Source organism: Lepidochelys kempii, chromosome 2 (assembly GCF_965140285.1).
Source record: "Lepidochelys kempii isolate rLepKem1 chromosome 2, rLepKem1.hap1, whole genome shotgun sequence".
Lineage (NCBI taxonomy): Eukaryota > Metazoa > Chordata > Testudines > Cheloniidae > Lepidochelys > Lepidochelys kempii.
The window spans coordinates 135,060,736-135,084,962 of record NC_136381.1 but is presented as its reverse complement, the minus strand read 5'-3'; the positions used below and the strand labels follow the sequence as shown (position 1 = coordinate 135,084,962).

The 24,227-nt window shown below is 41.7% G+C and overlaps 1 protein-coding gene across 4 annotated transcripts; it reads right to left on the bottom strand.

Moving 5' to 3' along the window:
* Nucleotides 1-5,206: 5,206 nt before the first annotated feature.
* On the bottom strand, nt 5,207-22,276 carry ZNF622 (zinc finger protein 622). 4 transcript variants are annotated; one of them, XM_073332290.2, is made up of 7 exons: nt 22,012-22,272; nt 17,845-18,459; nt 15,865-16,104; nt 14,827-14,989; nt 13,425-13,537; nt 7,362-7,505; nt 5,207-5,585 (listed from the first exon to the last, which is right to left on the bottom strand). In XM_073332290.2, exons 2-7 carry the CDS (start codon nt 18,455-18,457, stop codon nt 5,458-5,460), a joined length of 1,401 nt encoding a protein of 466 aa, XP_073188391.1. In that variant the 5' UTR covers nt 18,458-18,459; nt 22,012-22,272; the 3' UTR covers nt 5,207-5,457. The 4 variants fall into 4 exon arrangements, with proteins under 4 accessions (XP_073188391.1, XP_073188393.1, XP_073188392.1 ...); XM_073332292.2 differs by lacking the exon at nt 22,012-22,272 and adding an exon at nt 21,418-21,903; XM_073332291.2 differs by lacking the exon at nt 22,012-22,272 and adding an exon at nt 20,254-21,411.
* Nucleotides 22,277-24,227: the final 1,951 nt, after the last annotated feature.

The window sequence follows — 24,227 nt, the reverse complement described above, 5'->3', positions numbered from 1 at the left end:
TCTGCTGTACTTAATGGAATTTTATGTCCTTGGCTATTTAGGTGGTCCTCCTTCACCTTCCTAATTTCCACCTTAAATTTATGTGCCAGAGCTTCTCTTCTACTCTTTTTCTATGGGCCCCTCCAGGGTTGAGTTTCCATTTTCAGAACAGTACCTGCTGGGTTTGAACAGATTCTCGAACTTTGCCATTTACCATACTTTGTTTTTTCTTCTTTCCTGTTTTGTTCAGGGGTATGCATGTCTTCCATGGCTCGAGCTCTAGCCTCAGTTTAAGGATTTTAATTTCCTTATGTTTGAGGATCTTTTTGACTAGCTTCGTTAGATGTATGACACTTTTTTTTGAAAGCTTTCCTCCCAGCTGTTACTTGCTCCCCTATCGGAAGAAAGCCCCCACTGCTTAACCATTCCAGAATTTCCCATCTTCCCACCCCCACCAGCCATCCATGGGAAATTCCCACCTAACATACCTGCTACTACTGGCCAGTCTGTGTCCCCTCTGCCTTAATCCCAGCTCTCTGAGCTTGCTGCTCACGGCTTTGAACGTGTTCTACCATCCAACTAACATTTTCTTCTCATTCCTACCCCTATGACAAGGCAAGAACCTGAACAGAGGAGGTGGGTCACGTGTGTTGTGCTGGGGACTCAGTGAGTTTCTGGAAGAAGAGCACCCTTCATGCAAGTGTCCCCACCACTACTGACTCCTATTGTGCATATCTCCAAAAGCCTTGGAAATTAGCTACTTCCTATGCTTTAAATCCCTGTGAAACAGACAGTTTCCGAAAGGTTAATGACACTTTAAACTAATGCACGTGTTAAAGTACCCCCAGGTACTTAGATTTATGCTTAGTTACAATCAGCAATTATACATTAAACACCTAACATGCATAGAAGTGATACTGAACCATTATAAAACTGAACCTGCGCTCATTGCCAGGTTTGGTCATGTGTATCATTGGCCCCTGCAAGACAGCTCCTCCATAGTGGTAAGATGGCATGTTATAAATGGCTAAGGCCAGCGGATCACCGTGGAGCCATTTACTCTGTGTTCACGTACACAAACTGTCCCTGGTTTGTGATACCCTCCTTGTGCTCAACACTGCTGCCCTAATGAGGCAAAACTTCCATATAACTAATGGGAGTGTTACTTGCTTCATCCTTTTCCTACTCCTGTATTTCCCCTTCTTTTCAATGTTTCTTTTGGGGCACAAACCATTATGCCCCCACTCCAGTTATTCTTTGTGGCTCTAAGGATAACAATTAGGGGAATGGGGTTGCTGTATCCTCTGCTGGCTGTCTACCAGCTCAAGAATCAAGTGGCAAATTCTTAAACTAACATGGTTAGTGTTTGGTTAACAATTAAAAAAAAAACCCAAAAAACATTGACCATTCCTGACCAGCTACAGTTAGGCATAACTGGTTCCCTTTTTAATAAAGTGACAATGTCCACAGCCACATTTTCCGATACTAACTTGGCCAATTATTTAGGTCAGTTTTTCCAATTAGTGTTTATTCAAAATAGGAAAACTTGTAACTATCCTACACTACAGACTAAACATCAAAATTTCTTTAAAAACAATGTACAAGTTTCAAAACATAATTTTTACCATTTCCATTCATGGCTGGTGCTTAAATAGTATGGTGCTGATGGTCACTTGTCTAAAAACTTCGCTCACTAAAATTTGTATAAAAATAAAGAACTGACTGCTGAGAGGATGGCTTCCACTTTCCTGTTAACATCCAGAAAGTAAGGGGGATGGGCAGGTTCTTTATTCTGCAGTGAAACCTATGGGAAAGAATAGCTGGTTGAATACCATTTGTAGTCAAAGATTCAATATGTATCTTCCCAGTAAACAATTTTTATTTCTTTCAGATGCAGATGAGAAATCTGTGCCCAGTACCTCTAAGCAATGGTCCTTTCCTGGTCTGTTTCGGCTCACTACTTAACCACTCTGCATGTGGACCACTGCATTTTGGAAGTTGTGGTCCACACAGCTGCACTTCCATGTTAAAGGGGAGGGCTGAAAACATTTGGTGCAAGTATTTGATTAAAAAACAAACTAACAAATCTATTACCTGTAGAATATTGGATTAAAAAAACCACCCCAAACCAGAGGTGGGCAAACTACAGCCTGTGGGCCCCTCCTGCCTGGCCCCTGAGCTCCTACCTGGGGAGGCTTGCCCCCAGCCCCTCCCCTGCTGTTCCCTATCCCCCACAGCCTCAGCTCACTGCACTGTTGGTGCAGTGCTCTGGGCAGGGAGGCTGTGAGCTCCTGGGGCAGCACAGCTGCAGAGCCCAGCCTGACCTGGTGCTCTGTGCTGCATGGTTGGCTCTAGCCGGGTGGCACAGCTGCCTGTCCTGGTGCAGCCACGCTGCCAGGCAGCCTGGTAAGGGGACAGGGGAGTTGGGTAAGGGAGTTTGGGGGGTGGGGAACACAGGGGTTGAATGGGGGGCAGGGGTGCCAGAGGCAGTCAGGGAAAAAGGGGGCAGGGGCCAGGCCATGTCTGACTGTTTGGGAAGGCACAGCCTCCCCTAACTGGCCCTCCATACAATTTCTGAAACCTGATGCAGCCCGCAGGCCAAAAAGTTTGCCCACCCTTGTCCTAAACCAATGTTGCATTGGAATACTAACCCTAGGCCTTCACAGCTGTGGGACTTCTCAAATAGTTGCATTGTTTTGGTTAAACAGAGATCCAACACTTCCATTCCTTCTGCCATGCTTTTGTGATTTTTGCTTTGCAAGTGTATGAAATGCGCAGGAACAGCATAAGATATTGCTGAATAATCATTCCATCTTTTGTACTTTAAATCGACACTTGTAAAAATTGCATCTTAATGCTGCTTTAAAACTAGTCTATGCATTGCACTTAAATATTGAGTCCAGTTTTGGTATCAACACTTCCAAAAAATGTTGAAAAACTGGAAGGAATTTAGAGAAGTGACAGTATGATTGGATGACTGGAAAACATGCCTCTGAGTAAGACCTAAGCCTAATCTATCTAGGGCCTCAGAGAGAAGCTGAGGTGATTTGACCATGATCTAGCAGTAACTCCACAAGAAGATGATTGCTGATAGGGAACTCTTTAACCTAACAGAGAGAGAGAAATACATGCCGATGACTAAAGTCAAAGCTTGATAAATTTAATTTACTGTTAAAAATCCAAAGCAAAGGTAACCATTGGAACAATTTGCCCAAAGATGTAGTTGATTCTCCATCACTTAATCCTTAAAGCTAGAGTGGATATCTTTCCTAAAGTAATTTGTGGTTGAACGACAGCATTAGGGGTGTGAGGCAGAAATTACCAGCTCCAGAACTTGGATTATGTGAGAGATGGGAATAGTTGTGATCACCATCGTCATCTGCTCTGCCCTTCTCAGCAATGCTCAGAGAAAGACCTCCTTACTGGTTTGAATTTATTCTACAAAGGGGATATGTAGTGTAGCATATTTTAGGAGGGAGAATCTAAGCTGCTATAACTTGCATTCTACTAGATCATAGGTTAGGGGGCAATCTACACAGCATGTAAGCAGATTTAAATTAAAATTAGGGGGCTCAATTCTGCATTAGCTTTCACCTTTTTCCTAGGCATGGTCAGGGTCCCATGTAGTCACAACTGAGACACAATTCCCTTATGGTTGGGAAGATAACCTAAAGCTGGAAAGTAACCCAAGCAGTGCTGTTAGACTAAATAGCTGAAAACACCCCCTCTGCCCTGCCCTTCAATGATAAAAGGAACACTCAAATTTTATTTGGATTGCCAAAGGACCCTTCTGCTCTTGTGGATTATTTAAAGGGCTTCTGAGCACCACAGGTGCTGAGAGCCTAAAAACATGGTCTGATGCTTCTCTGATACATTCCCATTACAAGCAACACATTTTGAAAATAGTGACATCTGTCCTGGCATATTAATTTGTAGCAAGCTTCCTTAAGCAAAAATTATAGCAAAGTGGAGTAGTATTCATGTAGTTTTTCAAAAAACATGAGATGGATACCACTAATTAACTTTCAGTGAAATTTACATTCCCAATAAACCACTCATGTATCAATCCTAATACTGAACTTCAGATTTTTCATAAACCTAATTGAACCTTCTTTCAATTGAGGGGAGAAGTCATCTCATGGAACACTGTTAAAACCTGCATTTAATTTAATTTGACAAATAATGTGGTAGTAGCTGGGATAATCTTGGGAGAAAAGGCTCATTCTCAGCCACATTCCATAGTCAGTCACGTAGCAGTGGTGTGCACCATGCTGACATGTTCATATTTCTGCACTTCTCATACTCTACCGCAACTGTGGGGTGATGAAGGTAACAGCATACTTGATTTCTGACTGCTACAAGTCAGACCATAAATTAAGCAACAGAGGGTTTCTTGGACAACTGTGTCAGACAGACCCTCCTTTAGCAGGCTGCCTTTCTAGAGAAGGTTGTGTGGTCAGTGTGTTTTATCAAGAATGTAAAAATGCCTCTCTACACAGAAGTACAAAGGTGACTACCACCTTAACTTTTCAACTCTCATCAGTAATGAGTAACTTTAACAATTCATAATGGAAGTGGTGCTGGTAAAAATACCTTAAACGGATGCTTTAATTTTAATAAAGTATTCAAAACATTATACTGAAGTTAAATCCAAACAGACACATTGTAATATTTTTAGTAAACTCAACTGTCTCCTTGAAAATGGGCCGTGCTCTGTTGACAGGATAGAAACCATTAGCTGAAACCCTAGAACTATGGTTTCAGAACAAAAAATAACCGATTTCCTTTCAGGTCAAGTGTTACTTCAAACAACTAGCACAGAAATTTCTACATAAACTGAACGCAACCAAATACATACCTGTCATTCGTCATGTGCTGGCAATGTGCTCATTCTGAGCAGCTCTCCTCAGTTCACCCACTGAAGGATTTTAACACTCCTGTCTAAAGTGCCTCTTACAAAATTGTTTGATATAAAGAAAGTGTATAACTTTGGTAAAGTGTTCTCTCCTACTTCATACAAAAGAAAATCTTTTACACTAATCCAGAAGGGCTGGAGCACAGGCTTCTCTCACACCTCAGGCTTATAATCAGAATCTTCTCTTCAGTTGCCCCCCCCCCCCCGGGCAAGTTTTCTGTAATTCAATTACAACACAAAGTCAGCTGTTCAACCAAAACCTACTGCATAAAGATGGACATTAGTAGAATGCACATGATCTATACCAGTGACTAACCTGTACCACATACTTTATTTGGACACAAATTTGACAGTCCAACAGTTATTAGAATACAAGACCTCTTCACAAGAGGTATCAAGAGGAGGAGGAGAAATAGTAGCATCCAGACAGTCACTGGCTAGGTACCAGGGTCCATTTTAGTGAAATTTCTCCCCTTCACCCAAAAAAAAAAAAAAAAAAAAAAAAGATACTAGCTATTAATTCTCCTCTCCTGGACCAAGCTCTGTATAGCAGTTGTGGCAGCTCAGAATACGACTTGCATCCGGAAATGCATCTGCTTTGTAGCATTGTTACTCATTCCCGTCTTCAGCATCCACTTAGACTTCATCCTCTGTAGATACTGCATGTCACGTTCACGTGCTAGGGCTGCTCCTTTTGTAAAGGAGAAAAGGGTGAAAAGTCAGTAGCTTGCAAGACTGCAGAATGATTTAAAGTATAAGGCCTTGCCTCCAATTACCCCAGTCTAGTTGCAGCAATATAGTTACCCTGGTCTAACCTTCTGGGTAGGCACTTATTCTGCAGTAAGAATGGCATTTTTCATTTTAGCTTTATCCTCTTCCCAAGCAATGTAAACTAAGCTGAAAAGAGGCTTCATGCTGGAATAAGAGTGTCCAAGAGAGGCTTATAACCTGTGTACCCATCTCTTTAAATTCACTCCTTCCCTTATTCTTCTGTACCTTTCCCACGAAGTCAAAATCTAAGTGGCTTAATCCTGCAATGAGCTCTACATGTGGACAAGGGTTTGCTTGCTCTGAGCTCATGAGAGGATCAAGATCTAAGTAATGGGGGGGGAGGGAGGAAGTTTTTCTGAATGGCTACCGATCTGAAACAGACCTAAATTAATTGAATGATTTGAAGTGTGTCTCTCTCTGTTCAAACAAATCTTAATTTTCTTTTAATTTTTTTTTTAAAGTTATTTACCAAATAACTTCTGCAAATCATTCTTCATCTGGAGCTCATTCACTGCAAGTATCCAACCCTGAATTGTTCTTTGACAGTCCCAATCAAAACCGTTTATGCTGGGGTCATGTATTACCATATGAAATGGCAAGACATTAAATGGCAAGCATTGACAGCTGAAGGAAAGAGTGCCACACAAATGGACAGATAATCTTAATTACCGTCAACCACCTCTAGCAAAGAAACTATTAACGACAGAACTTGACACATTAAGGGTGACAGCCTTCCTTTGTGGTCAGTACAACATTTATGTTCCTATCCGAGTATCAAAATACATGTTTAGAATTCAATTCTAGATTAATCCTCTGAAGTATTCTGCAATACTTTACACTTACACAACAGGCTTGTGCATAGCACTGTTCAGACAAAACATTTGAACTACACAGTTACAGGGGCATACATATAGATGCAGTAGTGCAGGAGCGAAAAGAAGTACAGTAGCACAAACTAAGGGAGAATATGTCATAACTGGAAACAGGATTTGAATTTAGCAGTCAGGAACAGTCTATGCAACTTCTAGTTCTGAAAAGCCAACCTCGCCTTTGTGTATTTTGTACATTAGCCTAGATTCATCCCTCATAACTTCACATCACCCAATTATGACAGGAAGTTTCAGGGTTGTACACAAATGCACTTTTGCTATAAGAAGCAGTGGGACCACAATTAGTTTGTGTATATGCAGGGCTTGTCTTCTCAAAAAGCAGGGCTGGAATGGCAAATTTCTACACTGTATTGTGCTTATGTGCCAGAAATGAAGAGGACTAAAACAGAAGGGGATACCCAAAAGTCAGATACTGTGCAAGAGACAAGGTCCAAGCTTTTACCACAGAGCAGTGATGCTCTTCTCCATCTTCACGTGCCAGAAGTTTAGTTTCCCACTGCAAAAGCGATACTGCTCTTTGCTAGGAAGTGAAGACCCAAATCTGAGAGCACCTAGCAGTAACTATATGGACAGAATTCAAGCATGTAAATGCTAGTATAAGGAGACTGCTCTAAGGGTGTACCTACACAGGGTGTGGCAGCAAGTCTCAGAGCCTGGGAGGACAGACGCAGACTCAGGCCCACGTACAGCACTAAAAATAGCCATGTAGATGGTTGAGCTGGGCTGGAAACCAGGCTCTGACGCTCACCCCCCTCTAAGAATACAGGCTCAAAAGAGAGTTTAAAGAACTTAAGTTTGTCACCTACCTGTACTGCTTGTCCAGCCCAGAGCTTTGTACTGTTGCAACACCCTGCCCACTGCCTTCTTATTTTTAGCAACAGCCACTGCTCTTGACAAACCAAACCGCTGCTTGTAGTACCTCATCAAAGAACGGTGACCAACCCTGGCACCTGTTACACAAGAGAATATTTTACAGTTTAAGTCAAGCACAGTGAAGCAGCTTTTGAGGCAAAGTAATCACATTGATTACTTTTAAAAGGGTCTGACGTTTTAGGACTATGATAGAGTGTGACTAATGTAGCAGCGTCTATAGTATACCACATGCTGAAGAGAGGAAAGGCAGAAAAAGACCAGCAGCTCAACTAAAGGATGGCTAGGAATTATAAAAGCCTCCAGGAAGATTTAATTAAAGGCAGGAAATGGAGAGGACGACTGACTGTTAGTTTTGTTGCAAGGATTTGGGCCAGCTTTTTAATGCTAGAAGAAACTTTGACAATCAGCCAGTCTAAAGAATACAGACCAAAGAATTTCACCTAGTAATTCCTGCATCAAGCCCAATAATTTCTGGTTGAACTAGAGCATCTCATCTAGAAAGCCATCCCATGGGTAGGAGTTACTGTCCTAATGACAAAACTATAAAAATTCACTAAGGTTCTCTACTCCTTGCAAAACAGTGGAGATGATCAATCTGAGCTGTGGCAAGTCAGAAAATATGGGCCCAACATCAAGATTTATATAGCACGATTAGCATAGAGAATTTACATGGCACCGTGTTTTGCAACTGGTCAAATAGTCAGGCAGCAGGTTAACACCATATTTTACAATTCGAGACTACAGGAGAGATTTTCTAATTACATTTTTACTGCCAAACCAGAACATGAAGATTGGTAGTGTAAGTTTTGTTAGTTATAACAGTCCCTTCTTGTTTCCTGACATTTTATGAATAAAGCCTGGGCCTATCACTGGAATAAATCTTATTTCCCTCCCTACCTATTTTTTTTCTTTTTAAACAAACTGACAATTTGGTAGGTTATACTAAGTAGTGCAAACAGGAAAGGTAATTTCATGACAAAATACAGCCCCAATCCTGCAGGCTGCAGTGTAAATGCTTTAGGGAGACCCAGAGCTCCAACCACACAATAGCTTGCAGGATTGGAATCCAAAACTCTGAATTCCCTCGAGACATGCATCCGAGGAAGTGGGTGTTCACCCTTGAAAGCTTATGCTCCAATACATCTGTAAGTCTATAAGGTGCCACAGGACTCTCTGCCGCTTTTTTCTCGAGATTTTCAGTTACTACTTTGTGATCCGCTGTGGAACCCCTGCATAAACAAACCGAACTGGAATGGCTAACATTCCCCCTCTCGCTGGATAATAAAGAAAAATGGGGATCAGGTAACGAAGGGACAGACTCTGCAGCCAGATTGCTTAATTCCACAAAGATGAGCACTTATGACAAAAGACCAAATGCTTGTTTTCCTGTTTGTCAACAGTGACCGTCAACCCCTACCTGCTAACAATTATCTAATTTTGATGACCGCTTTTATATTTTCCTGAAGCGAAACAGACTTAATGAGTAAGAAAATTGTTTAATTTAAAACCACGTATATTTTTTAAAAAATAAACCTATTTAAAATTAAATTTGAAATGATCAGTCTATTAAAATAATTTAAATTAAAAACAATATTCAAGCAGTATGTTTCCTGCTGAAGTTTTAAAAAAAGTCAAACCACTGAACTGGTGGCAGTCACTGGCTAAGCACCTGGAACTACAGAGTTTGTTAAAGACTAGGGCTGTTGATTAATCACAGTTAACTCATGCGATTAATTTTTTTTCAGTTAATTGCAGTTTTAATCACACTCTTAAGCAATAGAATACCAAGTGAAATTTATTAAATATTTTTGGATGTTTTTTGACATTTTCAACTATATTGATTTAAATTACAATACAGAATACAAAGTGTACAGTGCTCATATTGCAGATATAAGTAATAAAAATGATACTCTAAAAATTATAAAACAAAAGAAATAGTATTTTTCACTTCACTTCATACAAATACTAGAATGCAATCTCTTTATTGTGAAAATGCAACTTAGAAATGTAGATTTTGTGTTACATAACTGCAATCAAAAACAAAACAATGCAAAACTCTAGGGCCTACAAGTCCACTTAGTCCTACTTCTTGTTCAGCCAATCACTAAGACAAACAAGTTTGTTTACATTTACAGGACATTATGCTGCCCGCTTATTATTTATGTCACCTGAAAGTGACAACAGACGTTTGCATGGCACTTTTGTAGCTGGCATTGCAAGGTATTTACATGCCAGATACACTAAACATTTGTATGCCCCTTCGTGCTTTGGCCACCATTCCAAAGGACATGCTTCCATGCTGACGATGCTTGTTAAAAAAAATAATGTGTTAATTAAATTTGTGATTGAACCCTATGGGGGAGAATTGTATGTCTCCTGCTCTGTTTTACCTGCATTCTATCATATAGTTCATGTTATAGCAGTCTCAGATGATGACCCAGCACATGTTGTTTGTTTTAAGAACACTTTCATTGCAGATCTGACAAAACACAAAGAAGGTACCAATGTGAGATTTCTAAAGATAGTTATAGCAGTCGACCCAAGGTTTAAAAATCTGAAGTGCCTTCCAAAATCTGAGAGGAGCGAGGTGTGGAGTGTGCTTTCAGAAGTCTTAAAAGAACAACACTCCGAAGGGGAAACTACAGAACCTGAACCACCAAAAAAGAGAATCAACCTTCAGCTGATGGCATCTGACTACGATGATGAAAATGAACATGCATCGGTCTGCTCTGCTTTGGATTGTTATCGAGCAGAACCAGTCATCAGCATGGACGCATGTCCTCTGGAATGGTGGTTGAAGCACGAAGGGACATCTAACTCTTTAGGGCATTTGGCATGTAAATATCTTGTGATTCTGGCTACAACAGTGCCATGTGAACGCCTGTTCTCACTTTCAGGTGACATTGTAAACAAGAAGCTGGCAGCATTATCTCCTGCAAATGTAAACAAACTTGTTTGTCTGAGCTGAACAAGAAGTAGGACTGAGTGGACTTGCAGGCGCTAAAGTTTTACGTTGTTTTATTTTTGAATGCAGGTGTTTTTTTAAACAATTCAACTTTCAAGGGATTGCACTACAGTAGTTGCAATAGGGAAATTGAAAAATATTATTTCTTTTGTTTTATACAGTGCAAATATTTGTAATAAAAAAACTGAGCACTGTAGACTTTGTATTCTGTGCTGTAATGGAAATTAATATATTTGAAAATGTAGCATACATCCAAATATATTTAGATAAATGGTATTCTATTACTGATTAATCACGCGATTAATCATGACTTGACAGCTCTACTGAAGACCAAAACCAGCTTCTGAGAGCAGTTTCCTCTTCTACAGGTGCAGAGAGAAGACTTTCATTTCATTTCATTCAACTAGTTCAGTTCAATAACTAAGTCAGTCAAAGCTGAGAAACCAACTGGGAGGTGAAAAAGCAGGAAAGCTTGTTTTCCGCCTCCAATCTATAAACAGATGATAGCTTGAGCTAATAGTCCTAAAATCTTGAAGGCTATGGTGTTCAAGTTATTTGTTCAATTCAATTAATCAGTTCAATTCACTAATTACTGAGAATACTTCCTTTCTTTAATAAATGAATTAGTTTTAAATACAAAACGTGTTTTGATAAATGTGCTGGGAAAAAGTGTCTAAGTTTTATTTTAAAAATGCTGGTTTTCTAGTTTTGGTGCATTTTTAATTGAATTCCAACTTGCATCCAAATGGGCACAAATTCCAAGTTAAAAAAAAAAAATCAATGTAGAATGAAAGAAATGAACCATTCACCATTTTCAAACAAAAATTAAGCAGCTGAATCAATGTGTATTAAGCAATATACTTGCTTAAATAAGTGTGCTGATACCGTGTATCCTCCTGGTTAAAACAAAAGTACAAAATTTAGCATGTTTTAATAGTTATCAACAACTAAGAATCAACCTTTCCTTAGAAAAATAACTGAAGTACGCAAATGCATAATAAGATTAAAATCAATAATTTAATTCCCACCTTGCCTGGAAGTGTATTTTTATCATTCCAGTCTCCCTAAGTGGACTTTCACATACTCCATTGTTCCACTCACATATCTTGCAAATGAATTACAAACCTAGTATCTACAAGTCTGATAATTAGATTTGTTTAAAAAGTGTCCTGTCTTTAATATTAAAATGGCAGTTTAGCAAATAAGCTAGATAACCTCATCTCACACCAACCAAATCTGCTCTAGAAATACAAGTATTTCACAACAGACAGGAACATAGATGGCTAGAAAAATTAACTTTTGAGTGCAGCTGTATTAGCCCTTCCATGCACTGAAATGGTGATTGATTAAAACAACTTTATCATAACAACATGCAACAAACACCTATAAAACCTTTGCAGAGAAAGGCTGTCTGATTATTTGCACATTGTAGAATAAAAAAATAAAAGATTTAAAGCACCACAGTGCCCCCTACTGGTTTCCCCATCACCGATAAATTTAGAGATGAAAAGATACTTTGTGTATCACTAGACAAGACAGCCACCAGAGAAGCTACAATTTAGTGAGAAAACCATCAGTTCTTCCATTTATGTGCCAGTAGTTTCCAATGTTTTTCACCCACAAAACTAAAAGGGACCAGAACTAAAAACTGAAGCATTTGTACTTTTATATTTTTTTTTTCTTCTTCATGATAAAAAGGCAGACAGATCAAGAAGTGTTTTGTTTTTTAAACCATAAATGTCAGGTCTGGTATATGTTTGATATTACACCAAAAGGATGGGATTTTTCACAAAAGTCTTTAATAGTTTCTCTCATATAGTCAGTTTCACTTTTTATATGCTGCAGGTCTATAAACTGGTTGTTACTCAAAGGAGGAAGATTTTCAGAGGAATAAAAGGGATTTTGGCACTCATCTCCCACTGAAAGTCTCCCCCAGACTGCAGTAAAACAAAAACAGAAGAGAAAGCTTCTCCTCTAACCTTTCAGTTCTAGCCATTTTAGGATTAGTTGCTCCTGGTAACAATAGTAAGTGTTATTTTTAAGATGGGGGCCCTTCAGCTCAGGTGCTTAAGAGGAAGGCTGAGAAAGCTCCTACTTTGGTTCTCTGGTCCTCAAGGAGTCCTTCAGTAAAAATAGAATACAAAATGCAATATTCCTGATATTTTTGAAGTTTAAAAAAAACCAAACAGCCGCCCTTACTGCACCACAGCTGCTTTTCACGCCATCTTTATCCACTGTAAGTTGTAATAAATCAAAGAACCAAAAAACCAGTACAAAAGCAAGATCGCCTTTAAAGAAACATCAATTTATTCACTATCTGCATTTTCTTTAAAACCTACTACTGTTTCAAGCAATACACACAAGACTATTGTAACTAAGATTGGAAGAAAGATCTCTTTTGCCATTTTCACTGTCTACTTGATAGCACTTTACGGGATCATGGGGATGTGTTCATATCTCAGTGTGGAACCATACACCATTGCAAAGCATTAGACTTACAGTGTAGAAATTAATATACAAAGAACAATATGTGGTTGTTTAAGGAAATTAATATCTGAATAAGAGATTGTAAAAATTAATTACCTATGACCAGCTTACATTGCACAGAACTACACTGGAAGAAGTTACTTTCCATAAAACGTATTGCAATAAAGTACACATTACATCCTTGCATGGGTGAAGTCAGTCAAAGGTAAATAAGAGGAAGTGATGCTCAAACACAAACACCATCCCTTCCCCCATCCCCCAAACAATGCAGGAGGATGACAAGTTCGAAAGACTAAGAAATCTTATAAATTTCAATTTGAGCTAATTGAATAAGATTATTTTTAAATGGAAACAGATCTTCAATCTGAAAACTGGAATAGCAGAATTTGAGATCAAAGCAGATGAAGGACAAGTGGATGGCAAACTGTCCGCTTCATGGCACAAATCGGAATTTCACATGACAATCTGTCTTTGTTGGCAATAATTTAAACTACAGCAAAGCCAAGAAGATAAATACTGCATCAAAAGTACCTATTATACATACCTGAAGGGAGGATCAATTCCATACTTTCATCATCATATTCTAAATTCTTCCCTGCTGGGAGCTCTCCAGACATTACCACATCCTCCCCTTCCTTGTGATCAGGGTAACTGCTCCTGTGGAACAACAGCAGCAGCTGCCAAATTACACATGAGCAGCAGCTCCATCTCAGAACTGTCCTATATAAACTTGGCATGCTATAAACCCGTTATGTCCCAGAACACTGACAAGCTCCATTTATATCAGGGTTCCCAAACTTTTTCTCTATGTTTTAATATAGACAGTTGTCTTGGAGCACCTCTCCACCCCTTCCCAATTCAATTATACAGCATCAATGTTGCAACAAACTTTTAAATGCAATGTATATCAAAAAGCCCACTGCTGTATGACCAGCCAGCTCTCCACTGACTACCAGTGAGTGCTCCAAATTGAACACTTGGGAAACTCTGCTGTACAGCCCACCATAATAGACGCTGTTATGATCAAAATGAATATAGTTTAACAAAATTCTTAAATCATGCTTGCAGATTAAGAAGAGACCAAAACCATATCTTCGTCTCCTGCAATGTTTAAAAACAAATACAAAAAACAACCCCACCATATACCAATGGGGTCTGCGGGGGCAGTGCTTGCAGGCAGCACACGGAGGCCCACTGCCCCAAGGGGGGGTGGAGAGATGTGCCAGTAGCAGCCACTTCCGGGAGTGGCATGGGGCCACAGCATGCAGGCATCTTGCCTGAGCCCTGCTGTGCTGCTGGCCAGGAGCCGCCTGTGGTAAGTGCCTCCCGGCCAGAGCCTGAACTCACACCCACTCCTGCACCCCAACCCCCTGCCCCAGCCCGGAGCCCCCTCCTGCACCAAACTCCCTCCCAGAGCCCACACTCCTCACCCTCTCTTGCACCAGTCTGGAGCTCCCTCCTACAGCCAAACTCCCTCCCAGACCCTGCACCTCCTCAATTAATATAGTAGAAGTGGGTGGCCTGTGACGACTTACCAAAATTCATGGAGTGGCCCCCCTGCAAAAAATTATTGCCCACCTCTGGTATGAATGGATAACAGCATCCTAATAGGTCTAACATTTCATTTTAAATAAATAAATAAAACCACACACCGACCAACAACACATACCATTAAGCACTTCCAAACTTGGAAAGGTTGTTTAATATATTATTAGTATTAAGTGAATGCTTAAGGTGTTATTTTTTCTCATGTGCGCAGTAGCTTTGTCTCCAAGACAGCTTCTGACTGATGAATTGATTTGCCAAGAACTGCTAGGACCTTAAGTGTAAACATTAGAAATAGGTCTAGTTTTTAGAAGGTCAACAGTGGAAAAAATGGGTTTCAAGTTTCAACACTTCTTTCTGCTTCCAACTCTGTGGCAAGAAAGAAAAACAAATGTCCTCACCTAAAATCATAGAAGTTTGCAAATTCCAAGGCAGCATCCCCATCTGTGAAGAGTTTGCAGTGGCTTTTATCGTTCATATGACCCTGCACCGCCTCTGTTGAGTAGAAGGATTTCCCCTTCTCATTGCACCACAGGCAGATTTTCCCAACACCAACTTTTTCTCCTGGGCAGGGGAAAAAAATATAAAAATATATATATATTTTGAGTTTACATTCAATTCAATGATCAATTTCAACATCCCTGAAGTGGTTATCTCCACTTGGAGTCACAGGCACGGTAAGTGACTTTCTCCAAGTTAGAAAGTCACTGCCAGAAACTGAATTAGGGCCATGGTCCCCCTGTACTCTAACCACACTCTGCCTCTTCACGGACGAAGTCCATGTGTTTAAAGAATAATTCAAATGACACAACAGAGGGCATCACACACACTGGGCAAAAACTCTCTGTGAGATGCTATAAAAAAAGGTTTTGTTTCGTGCATTTTCTTGCTCATTGCTGTGGAAGAGCTTTAGTGAGGATAGATAAATTTAATATGAATCTAGTTTGATTACAGGAAACATTCCATTTGCAGTGGAGCTGCTTTCTCATAACTGTTATAGTACTTTGGCAAATATTTGCATCATCATTCACTAGGAGACCTATGCGTCCAAGTAATAGGCACACCCAGTGTAAATATTTTAGAACTTGAGGTTTTTTGCATAAACCTCATGCTGTTTAAACCAATACTCCTCAGAGATCAGGTTAAGACCTAATATGGGGGCAGAATAACCGAAAGCTGTCCAATGCAGGGTTCTTATACCTTCCCCTGAACCATCTGGTACTGGTCACTGTCAGAGACAGTACATTGAACTAAACAGACCTGAGGCCTGATATAATATGGTTATTCCTATATCTACTAGAATTAAGTCATACATGTGACTGAATGAAAGTCATGAATACCATCTGACACTGAGGCCATAGCTCAAATCTATTTATTGCAATAGAACAGGGTATTTAACCTTGTTGGAGTAGGGGGAGGGGAAGAAGAGTCATGCTTACCCAAGTACTTAATCAGTCCTCTGAGATCCACAAGGTATTCTATATCTGGAATAAAGAAACTATGGGCTTTTGTCATGTGGGCCATGTTTTTCATGAGAGAGCTTGAATGGTGAGGACAAAACAAGCAGTCTGTGAGTGGTACTGCACCAGCAGCAATCTGTTTCTCATCTTCATCCACTGCACTGTCCATCTGCTCATCTTCAGACTCTCCAACTTCATCAGAATCCACATCCTCCCAGCCTTTCAGTGCAAGTTAAAACATTAGGTTTATTTACATCATCTTTTTTTCAGGCAAACAAGCGTAATCTGTATGCTCTAGTACAGAATATGCTGACAACACCAATAATAATTATAAACGGATATAAAACGCTGTGTGTTCTAATTACCATACAGACATTTAAATCAATCAAGTGGTGAGCTCATACCACTGTCAAAATTAACTTACAAAGAAATGATGGAAGCTTAAGGTAAAATTCAAAACTGCTCATGAAAGGATCACCAGATCTAAGAATTTAGTTACAATCGTCTCTAGTATGAAAATCCTTTTGCTGTTTAGGAGCAACATTATTATTGTACCATGCAGCATTAAAACAAAGCATAACTGGTAAAACACAACACAATTCTCTCATAAACATGAGGATTTTGATTTCCTGTAGTGACTTAGCAGCATGAGCAGAAAGTTATAAAACCAAACATACTCTTTTCATACATACATCTTTACGACAAAAGAAACATTCTAAGTTATCTATAAGCAGGAGTTCTTAAAGTAACTGGAGCTATGCAATTGTTTTTGTGTCCCTTGTACTTCTTCCAGTCATGGTTATTTCTCCTCTGATACTCATGCAAGATCCCATACATTGCTCTGCCAATAGTTTTCAAATTTCACTGGGAAGGGTGAGAGTATGGGGGGCAGGGGGGTCCAAGATAATTTCCCGTGACACTTTCATCTTCTGTAAGTGCAAAAACAGTGCCAACTGGGAGAAGGCTGTTTGTGATGTCCACTAGCAACTCGAAGACAATAAACTCATTTCACATAGGCCACTAAAGAGTTCTCAGATGGTAACTATTAATTACCAACCTAGATGTGATTCAAACCAGTGACCTGGTAACGTTAATATCGGATATTGGTTTCTAGCTTTAAAAGCCTCAAACTGACAATCCTTTGACCTGTGTTTGCAGTATTGCTGTAGCTGCGTTGGTCCCAGGATAATCAGAGAGAGACTACTCCTTTCTTCCTCTCTCTAATCCTTTCACCGTACACTCTGAACGAACAGCACTGGTAGAAAAATAGTCCTGATCAAAAAGTTAAAGGTAAAATGAACGCTTAGAAACTTCCTGAGACATAGTGTTACAACTTAAATATATCTTAATGCAAAATAGTTTCACATTTGTTTCTTCTTTATGTATCTTCCAAAATAGAGTACAGAAACATGGGTTTACCGAACAACAGTTGATGATGTGTCTAACATCTAACACATGGGGCCCTGATCCCCACTGACATCAATGGAATTACTTCAGCATAAATCTGCTGTAACAGAGTGGAGCATTAAGCTAAAGAGTGCAGGTCCCTGCACTGCTTTTGATGGACATGATAGAAGCAGTAGTTATAAGAGAAAACACATGACCTCTATTCTTAGTAACTAGAAAACTTTTCAGTTTATCTTTAAAAAGAAAAAAAAAAAGTGATGAATGAGTTCACTGGCCATTAAACCTTGCTAGACTTGAATCTTTCTTCCCTCTTCATGGCAAATATTTTTTGGTGGGAACCTCTGCTGTGTGAAGTTTCATAAGAAAAAAGCCTCCCCCAGAGAATTGTTAAGAATGTTTTCCTGCCTGGAGAAATTTTATTTAAAAAAATTAAAAAAAAAAAAAAAAAAAAAAACAACCAAACCCAACAACAACATGGGGCTTCTACCCAAAACCAACCACTAAGTTTGCTTACCCAGAGCCACCATTTTACCACCTTGCTGGTTTTCTTACCTTCTTCCATCTCCTCATCTTGCTCCTCATCCTCTGCATCCTGTTTTGCCAGCTTCCTTGCCTGCTGTTCAAACCACTGTAGCCTTGGAGGTTTTTCCAGTTGCTCTCTGCTCTGTGACAAATTACCTCCAGCAGAAGGTGGAGAGCTGCTTGTATCAGTTAGGAGCAATGGTATCTTCTTAGGAGACAAGGATGGTTGGGGCCTGATGGCTTGCTGAATAGCTGTATTCATTGCATCTTTGTTTGGACTCTCCTGGGCCAGCCCCTTTTCCAGGTTCTTCTCATTTAAGGTTTCTACTTTCTTGTTGACAGCCTGGACAGCTTTTTTTTCAAGTTCTAGGTGCTTCTTGGACTTCAAATGATTCTCATAGGCATTCAAAGTGGAGAACCTCTTGCTGCAAGCTGTGCAGTAGGTGGCAGTGACTTTGTTCTGTTCCTCTGTCACCGCTCTCTGAGCTAGGACTCTCTCTTGGAAATTCTCGGCAGTCACAGGTGGCATGTCAGCAACTTTCCGTTTTAGATTATATCTATGCCAGTCGGTTTTGTAGTGGGCACGCTGAATGTCAGCATCCTTAAAAGCCACACGGCAAGTGATGCAGGTATAAGATGCCATTACTTGGAAGGAAAGAAAGGCAGCATGTCAAAAGAAAGTGATCAAAATATGGCGGGAGGAGAAGACATAAAAAACAAGCCAGTGTCAGGTCCTTGCCTGTCTGAGCAATTGCACATTTGATGCAATCCTGATGCAAGTGTGTTAGTAAAGTTTATGAAACACTGTTAATGCGTTAGACATTGCAAAGGATGAAACGAAGATATAAAATTAGTCCCAGCTATCAAAGATGTATTACTATTTATTATTTGTATTATCATAGCACCTAGAAGGCCTCATCATGGAGAAGGGCAAGGACCCCTAGGCCAAGTACACACACAAAGCAAAAGGATGGCCCATGCCCCAAAGAGACTTATTTATAGGTCTCTCCACTTTTAACCAAAGAGCAAACGCCAGAAGTCTCTAGTCAGTAGGATGCAAGCCATAGGTCTTTAAAAAAGGGACATGATCATTTTAAAGAAAAAAATATGTTTGATTTTTTTAAGCCTTCTATTGTCACAAGAAATGACTAAGATAATACAATGCGAAAGAGACAGAAAAAGCTTTCAGTTGGTTTTCAGCCTTTTGTGTACAATGACATTTTTTGCCCTCCTATCAGTCGTTTCCCCCTTTTGTATGTCAGGGTCTCCCACACAGCAACAGGGGAGAGTTAAATAGAAAAATGTGACTACAAAACAACAAAAACTGTCAGAGAGAGCGAGGGACCATATTTTACTGTATGTTTGTAAAGCACTCAGCATAATGAGGCCCTCTGCTTGATTGGAGATCACTGTGTACAATAACACAAATACATAGCAACTATTGCTAAAGTTATCATTAACTTTTCTTTAATTTGAGTAGATGCAATGCTGATGGAGTCACTTTAAAACTATAAGGGATTGTAAGCTCTCTAAGGCAGGGACTGTCTTTTTGTTGTGTGTCTGTACAGGACTCAGAACAATGGGGTCCTGGTCCAGGACTAGGGCTGCTAGATGCTACGGAGGTAACGAACAACAAAACAAACACAAGCAGAAGGTCACAGATTGAGATCAAACCTTAGACTAATATATGACTAATCTAAGGAAAGCATGATTCAACCCATGGGAAGAAGCCTGTAATATGCAGGGGAAAAATCAAGTCCCAAACAGCCATACAAAAACTGCAATCCCTCCAAGGGTATCAACAGACAGAATTCAACATTAAAAAACTCCCCCACAAACACTAGACTGAGCCTGTACAGCCTGGAAAGGTGTGGATTTTAATCAGATAACAGGTACATTACAGAACTGAAATTTCCTGTTAGAAACCAGCATTTGCTTTTGCTGTATTTCTTATCTGTAACTGCAGAGTAAAAAACACGTACGCATGAGAAAACATGAAAAATGGTCATTTATAAGCAGTAAAAAAATAAACCAGTAAATTATTATACATAAGAACCATTTAATTTAGATGAGAAAAAGTCACTCATTCTTCACTGTGAAATGTCTATGTTCACTCAAATAGTTATGCTTTGTTTCAGTCAGGATCAGCTTCACTCCCTGCTTTCTAATTCAAGTATGTACCACTTAACCACTGTAAATTGTCATGAGCACCTGTTTCTATTCAGCAGCATGGGGTCCTTGAAAGGAAAAAATGGTAACTCTACAAGCCATCTAAGCAGCACTTTCTGCTGTATAATTTAGACAGGTTCTTTTAAAACGGTATTTGCTAACTCTTGTTAGAGTTATATGGAAAGCAAGAATGTTGCTAGCTTCCTCTCTGACCAATTTCAGAAATAAAATTAAAACACAAGAAAATCCAGAACAACCAAAAATACTTACATCTGCTAACTCACCAAAGGAATAATTCATTCTGTTCGATGGTATAAAATAGAAGAGACTAACTATTGGATCACATGCTGCTATGCCCGCACTTCTTTTATACACACTTACTTTCATCCATAATTTTAACCTAAAAAAAAGCACAACTCCATTTTTTCTCTCTCACGTGTCTGCATGCGTGTGTTGAGGGGGCAAAATTTAAATGTAACTGAATTTTTGGAGTCCAAGAACAGACTTGTTTCATCTAATGTTTGGAAGAGTTAACTTGTTTGCTGTTGGTCCTCTACTGCACCTGATTTCTGCTACTTTACCATGACACCAAATCAACAGACGAGAGAACATAAGCACAGCCATACTGGGTCAGACCAATGGTCCATCTACCCCAGTAGCCTGTCTTCCAACAGTGGCCAATGCCATGTGCTTCAGAGGGAATCATCAAGTGTCCATTTGTGTTGCCCATGCACAGCTTCTGGCAAACGGAGGCTAGGGACACTTCAGAACATGGCTTGCATCCCTGCCCATCCTGGCTAACAGACATTGATGGACCTATCCTCCATGAACTTATCTAGTTCTTTATTAACCCTGTTATAGTCTTAGCCTTCACAACATGCTCTGGCACAGGTTGACTGTGCGTTGTGTGAAGAAATACTTCCTTTTGTTCGTTTTAAACCTCCTACCTATTAATTTTATTCGGTGACCCCCCCAGTTCTTGTGTTATGAGAAGGAGTAACACTTCCTTATTTACTTTCTCCACACCAGTTGTGATTTTATAGATCTCGATCATATCCCCCCCAAGTCATTTCTTTTCCAAGCTGAGAATTTCCAGTCTTATTAATCTCTCTTCATACGGAAATTGTTCCATACCCCTAATCCTTTTTGTTGCCCTTTTCTGAACCTTTACCAATTCCAGCATAGTATTAGAATGACAGCTGCTAAAACAGAAATTAGTAGAATATAAGAGCTTCTGTTATGTAAGTTAGGAACTATAATACCTAGACAAAAATGGCTTGACAAATAAATCAATTTCTGCCTTCACTTTGCATTTCCTTTTTGGTGGTTTTAAATCAGATCAGCCCAAAGTTACTTTTAAACACCGTGAGTTGAGTTTAATGTCAAAAGAAATTCAGCTACAGATAAAATATACAGTGACTGTATAAAACTTACTAAACCTAGGATGACAGGAATGAGGTATAGACACTCTGCAGCAGAGAGAGCATTAAAACAGGGTTGACGGGATTAATTTCATGACTGGCTGGCTCATCAACTCATCAAAGCTAATGTACTGCGACCACTCCGGTCTCGGTGCCCTACACCCGCGCCTGGCACACCCGACAGAGCCCGGGCACGGAGCAGGCCCGTCTGAAGTCCTGGGTGCCGAGTCAGCTTCATGGTCTGCCATTAGCTGCGGCTGCTCACAGCAGCCCGGGGGCCGGGCACTCGACAACGGGGCACAGCGCAGCACCAGAGCGGCCTCTGCGGCGCGAGGCCAGGGCCCCACGCACCCGGGGAAAGCCTCAGGCAAGCGGCCCTAGCTGCCGGAGCGGGCTGGGCGCCGGCGGAGGCGCGGCAGACACAGCGCGAGCCGGCCCCGAGTCCCGCCGCCGCCCAGGTCGGGGCTTCTCGGGCCTCCCCCGCAGGCCCAGGCCGGGCCCACAGGCCGCTCGCGCGCAGCAGAGCGGGGGGAGGGGCCGGGGGCGACCGGGCGGCGCAAGGGGGCGGTTGGTTCCAACCCCGCCCCCGGGGGTCTCGGGCACCAACCTGCGGGGCGCGCGCCTCCTGGGCGGGCCAGAACGCGGGGACAATGAGGCTGGAACGCTCGGCCCGCGGGGATTCCAAAATGGGGCGGCCACAATTCCTCCGGCAGCAGAGGCCGCCCGCCGTGTGACGCGCCGGCCGAGGCAGCAGGGAGGCGCCTCTAGCTGCTCTGACGGAGGCCACCGCCCCCTGCCGGCCCGGCGGGCCCCACGGAGCGTCCTGCCGCGCCTCTGCCCTCGTGGCGGCCCCCTGCCGGCTGCCCCGCGCCACCTCAGTGGCCAGCAAAGCGCCGCGGGGGGGCGGCCCCCGCACTGGCCCGGTGCCTGGGCGGCGCAGCCTGATGCACCCCCCGGGGACGGCCAGGGGGCAAGAGCCGCATCCTGGAGTTTCGTACAAGGCGGGGGATCCCGCCCCGCCCCGCCCCGCCCCGCTCCTGGCACTGCGGGGGAAGGGCGCGCGCGGCGGGCTCAGTGCTGGGGGCCCAGGCCTGGATCGCAGGACTCCTGGAGTCAGTTCCCGTGTGCAGCAGCCGCTTACACACAGCCCTTCCTTTGTGCCCGGGAGGCCGCGGGCTCAGCGCGTTCCCAGGAGACGTCTCTGGACCTGGGGGGTGATGGGTTTGAAAGAGCCCTCCCGCTACCGCCGCTGTGTTCCGGGCTGACGGTATCAAAAGGGGGAGACATGGTGTGGGGGGGGGCAGCCCCCACACAGCCCGAAACAGCAGGCATCCCAGGTCATCACGTTGCTCACAGAAGCCCAAAAGGCACAACCCCGTTTTTAAAAAGCACTTGAGCGTCACCTTTAATACATCTGCGGGGGGGGGAGGGGGAAGTGTCACGGAACTATTTGGTAAATATAGAGCCGGCAGGAATGGACACGATTTTTTTTAAAAAAAAAAATCAAAATTCAAGTTTCTTTTTTTATCAGCTCTAGCTAAATAGCACTGCACTGCGCTGTCTTGTAAAAGGCAATGAGCATGCAAATAAGGAGAGTGAGATCGATACAGGAATTTCCTGCCATATCCTGGACGGTCTTCACTGGATCAAAGCCTCTGGAAAGAAAGCAAAGAGCAGACACTGGCCTTTTAGGCAGTCTGGCGTGCTGCGGATATCACATTGTACCTATTGGGTTCTGAGGAGTGGGCCGGAGGGTGCCCGCCCTCCTCCCCCCCAGTCTAAAGGGAGGATCTACAGGGCCTGGAAACCAAATGATTCTGTGGACAACTAATTTTGCTAGCAGGTTGGGGCAGTTAAAAATACAGATTACACCTGATACTACCTTAAGTTTGGTTTATGGTGCCAAGGTACCATTGGAATGGACATCTGTACCTACTGTAGGCAGGGAATTGTGCAGCCTGGAAAAATCCAGTCAGGAGGGAGAGAGACATGGGTCTCTGCCCAAGAAAGATGACAGCTAAGAGCCAGGAGCCGAGGTTAGGTGTCCTTGCTGGCTCACAGAGTGGGAATATAGGTGCAGTTGCCCTGAACTGTGACAAACAGTACAACGATTGAAGGCGAGGATGAGGTAGTTGTGACCAGCAATAAATGCTTGTTTAAAGCAGTATGGGGCAAGCCACCTTAGGTTGCCTCATGAACTGTATTGCATGCTGCCACTGTTACACAGAAGTCAGTCAAAGTCTGCTCAGAGAAAAAATAAATATAACTGGGACTAAAACAGAGTTGGGAAATAGTAGAAAAAAGAATTATGTAAATAAAATAGCTAACATTTAATTTTTGTAAATTTATTTTTCTTTTTGAGCTATATTTCCATACTGGATGGTATTTTGTATGTCAGTAATGTCTCTAAGGTTCATTAGAAATGAAGAAATTGAGAAGGGGCGTTTGTGTTATGGGAAAGGTATGGAATTTAGGCATTAATCATATTTGAAATGAGGTAGCAAAGTGAAACTCTCTGGTCTTCTCTACACTTCAGACTTTGGCTGATGCAAGTTACGTTGGCATCAAGCTGCCCAAGTTATATTGTTCATATGCGTGCACACGTGCGCTGGGAGTGCTTGTGTTGATGCAAAGTATAGTGTATCCTGTGTAGATAGTCCCAGTGTACCAGCTGTGGTGTTTATAGATGTTGCTTGTAATTATTAGAATTGGGAGCACTGGCTGTTGGGAGTCTGAAAGGACATGAAACAGGAAGGAGGGGGGAGGAGTTGAGAGGCTGGGAGAAAGCTACAGAGAGTGCAGCAGCAGCTTGGTAAAGAGGTT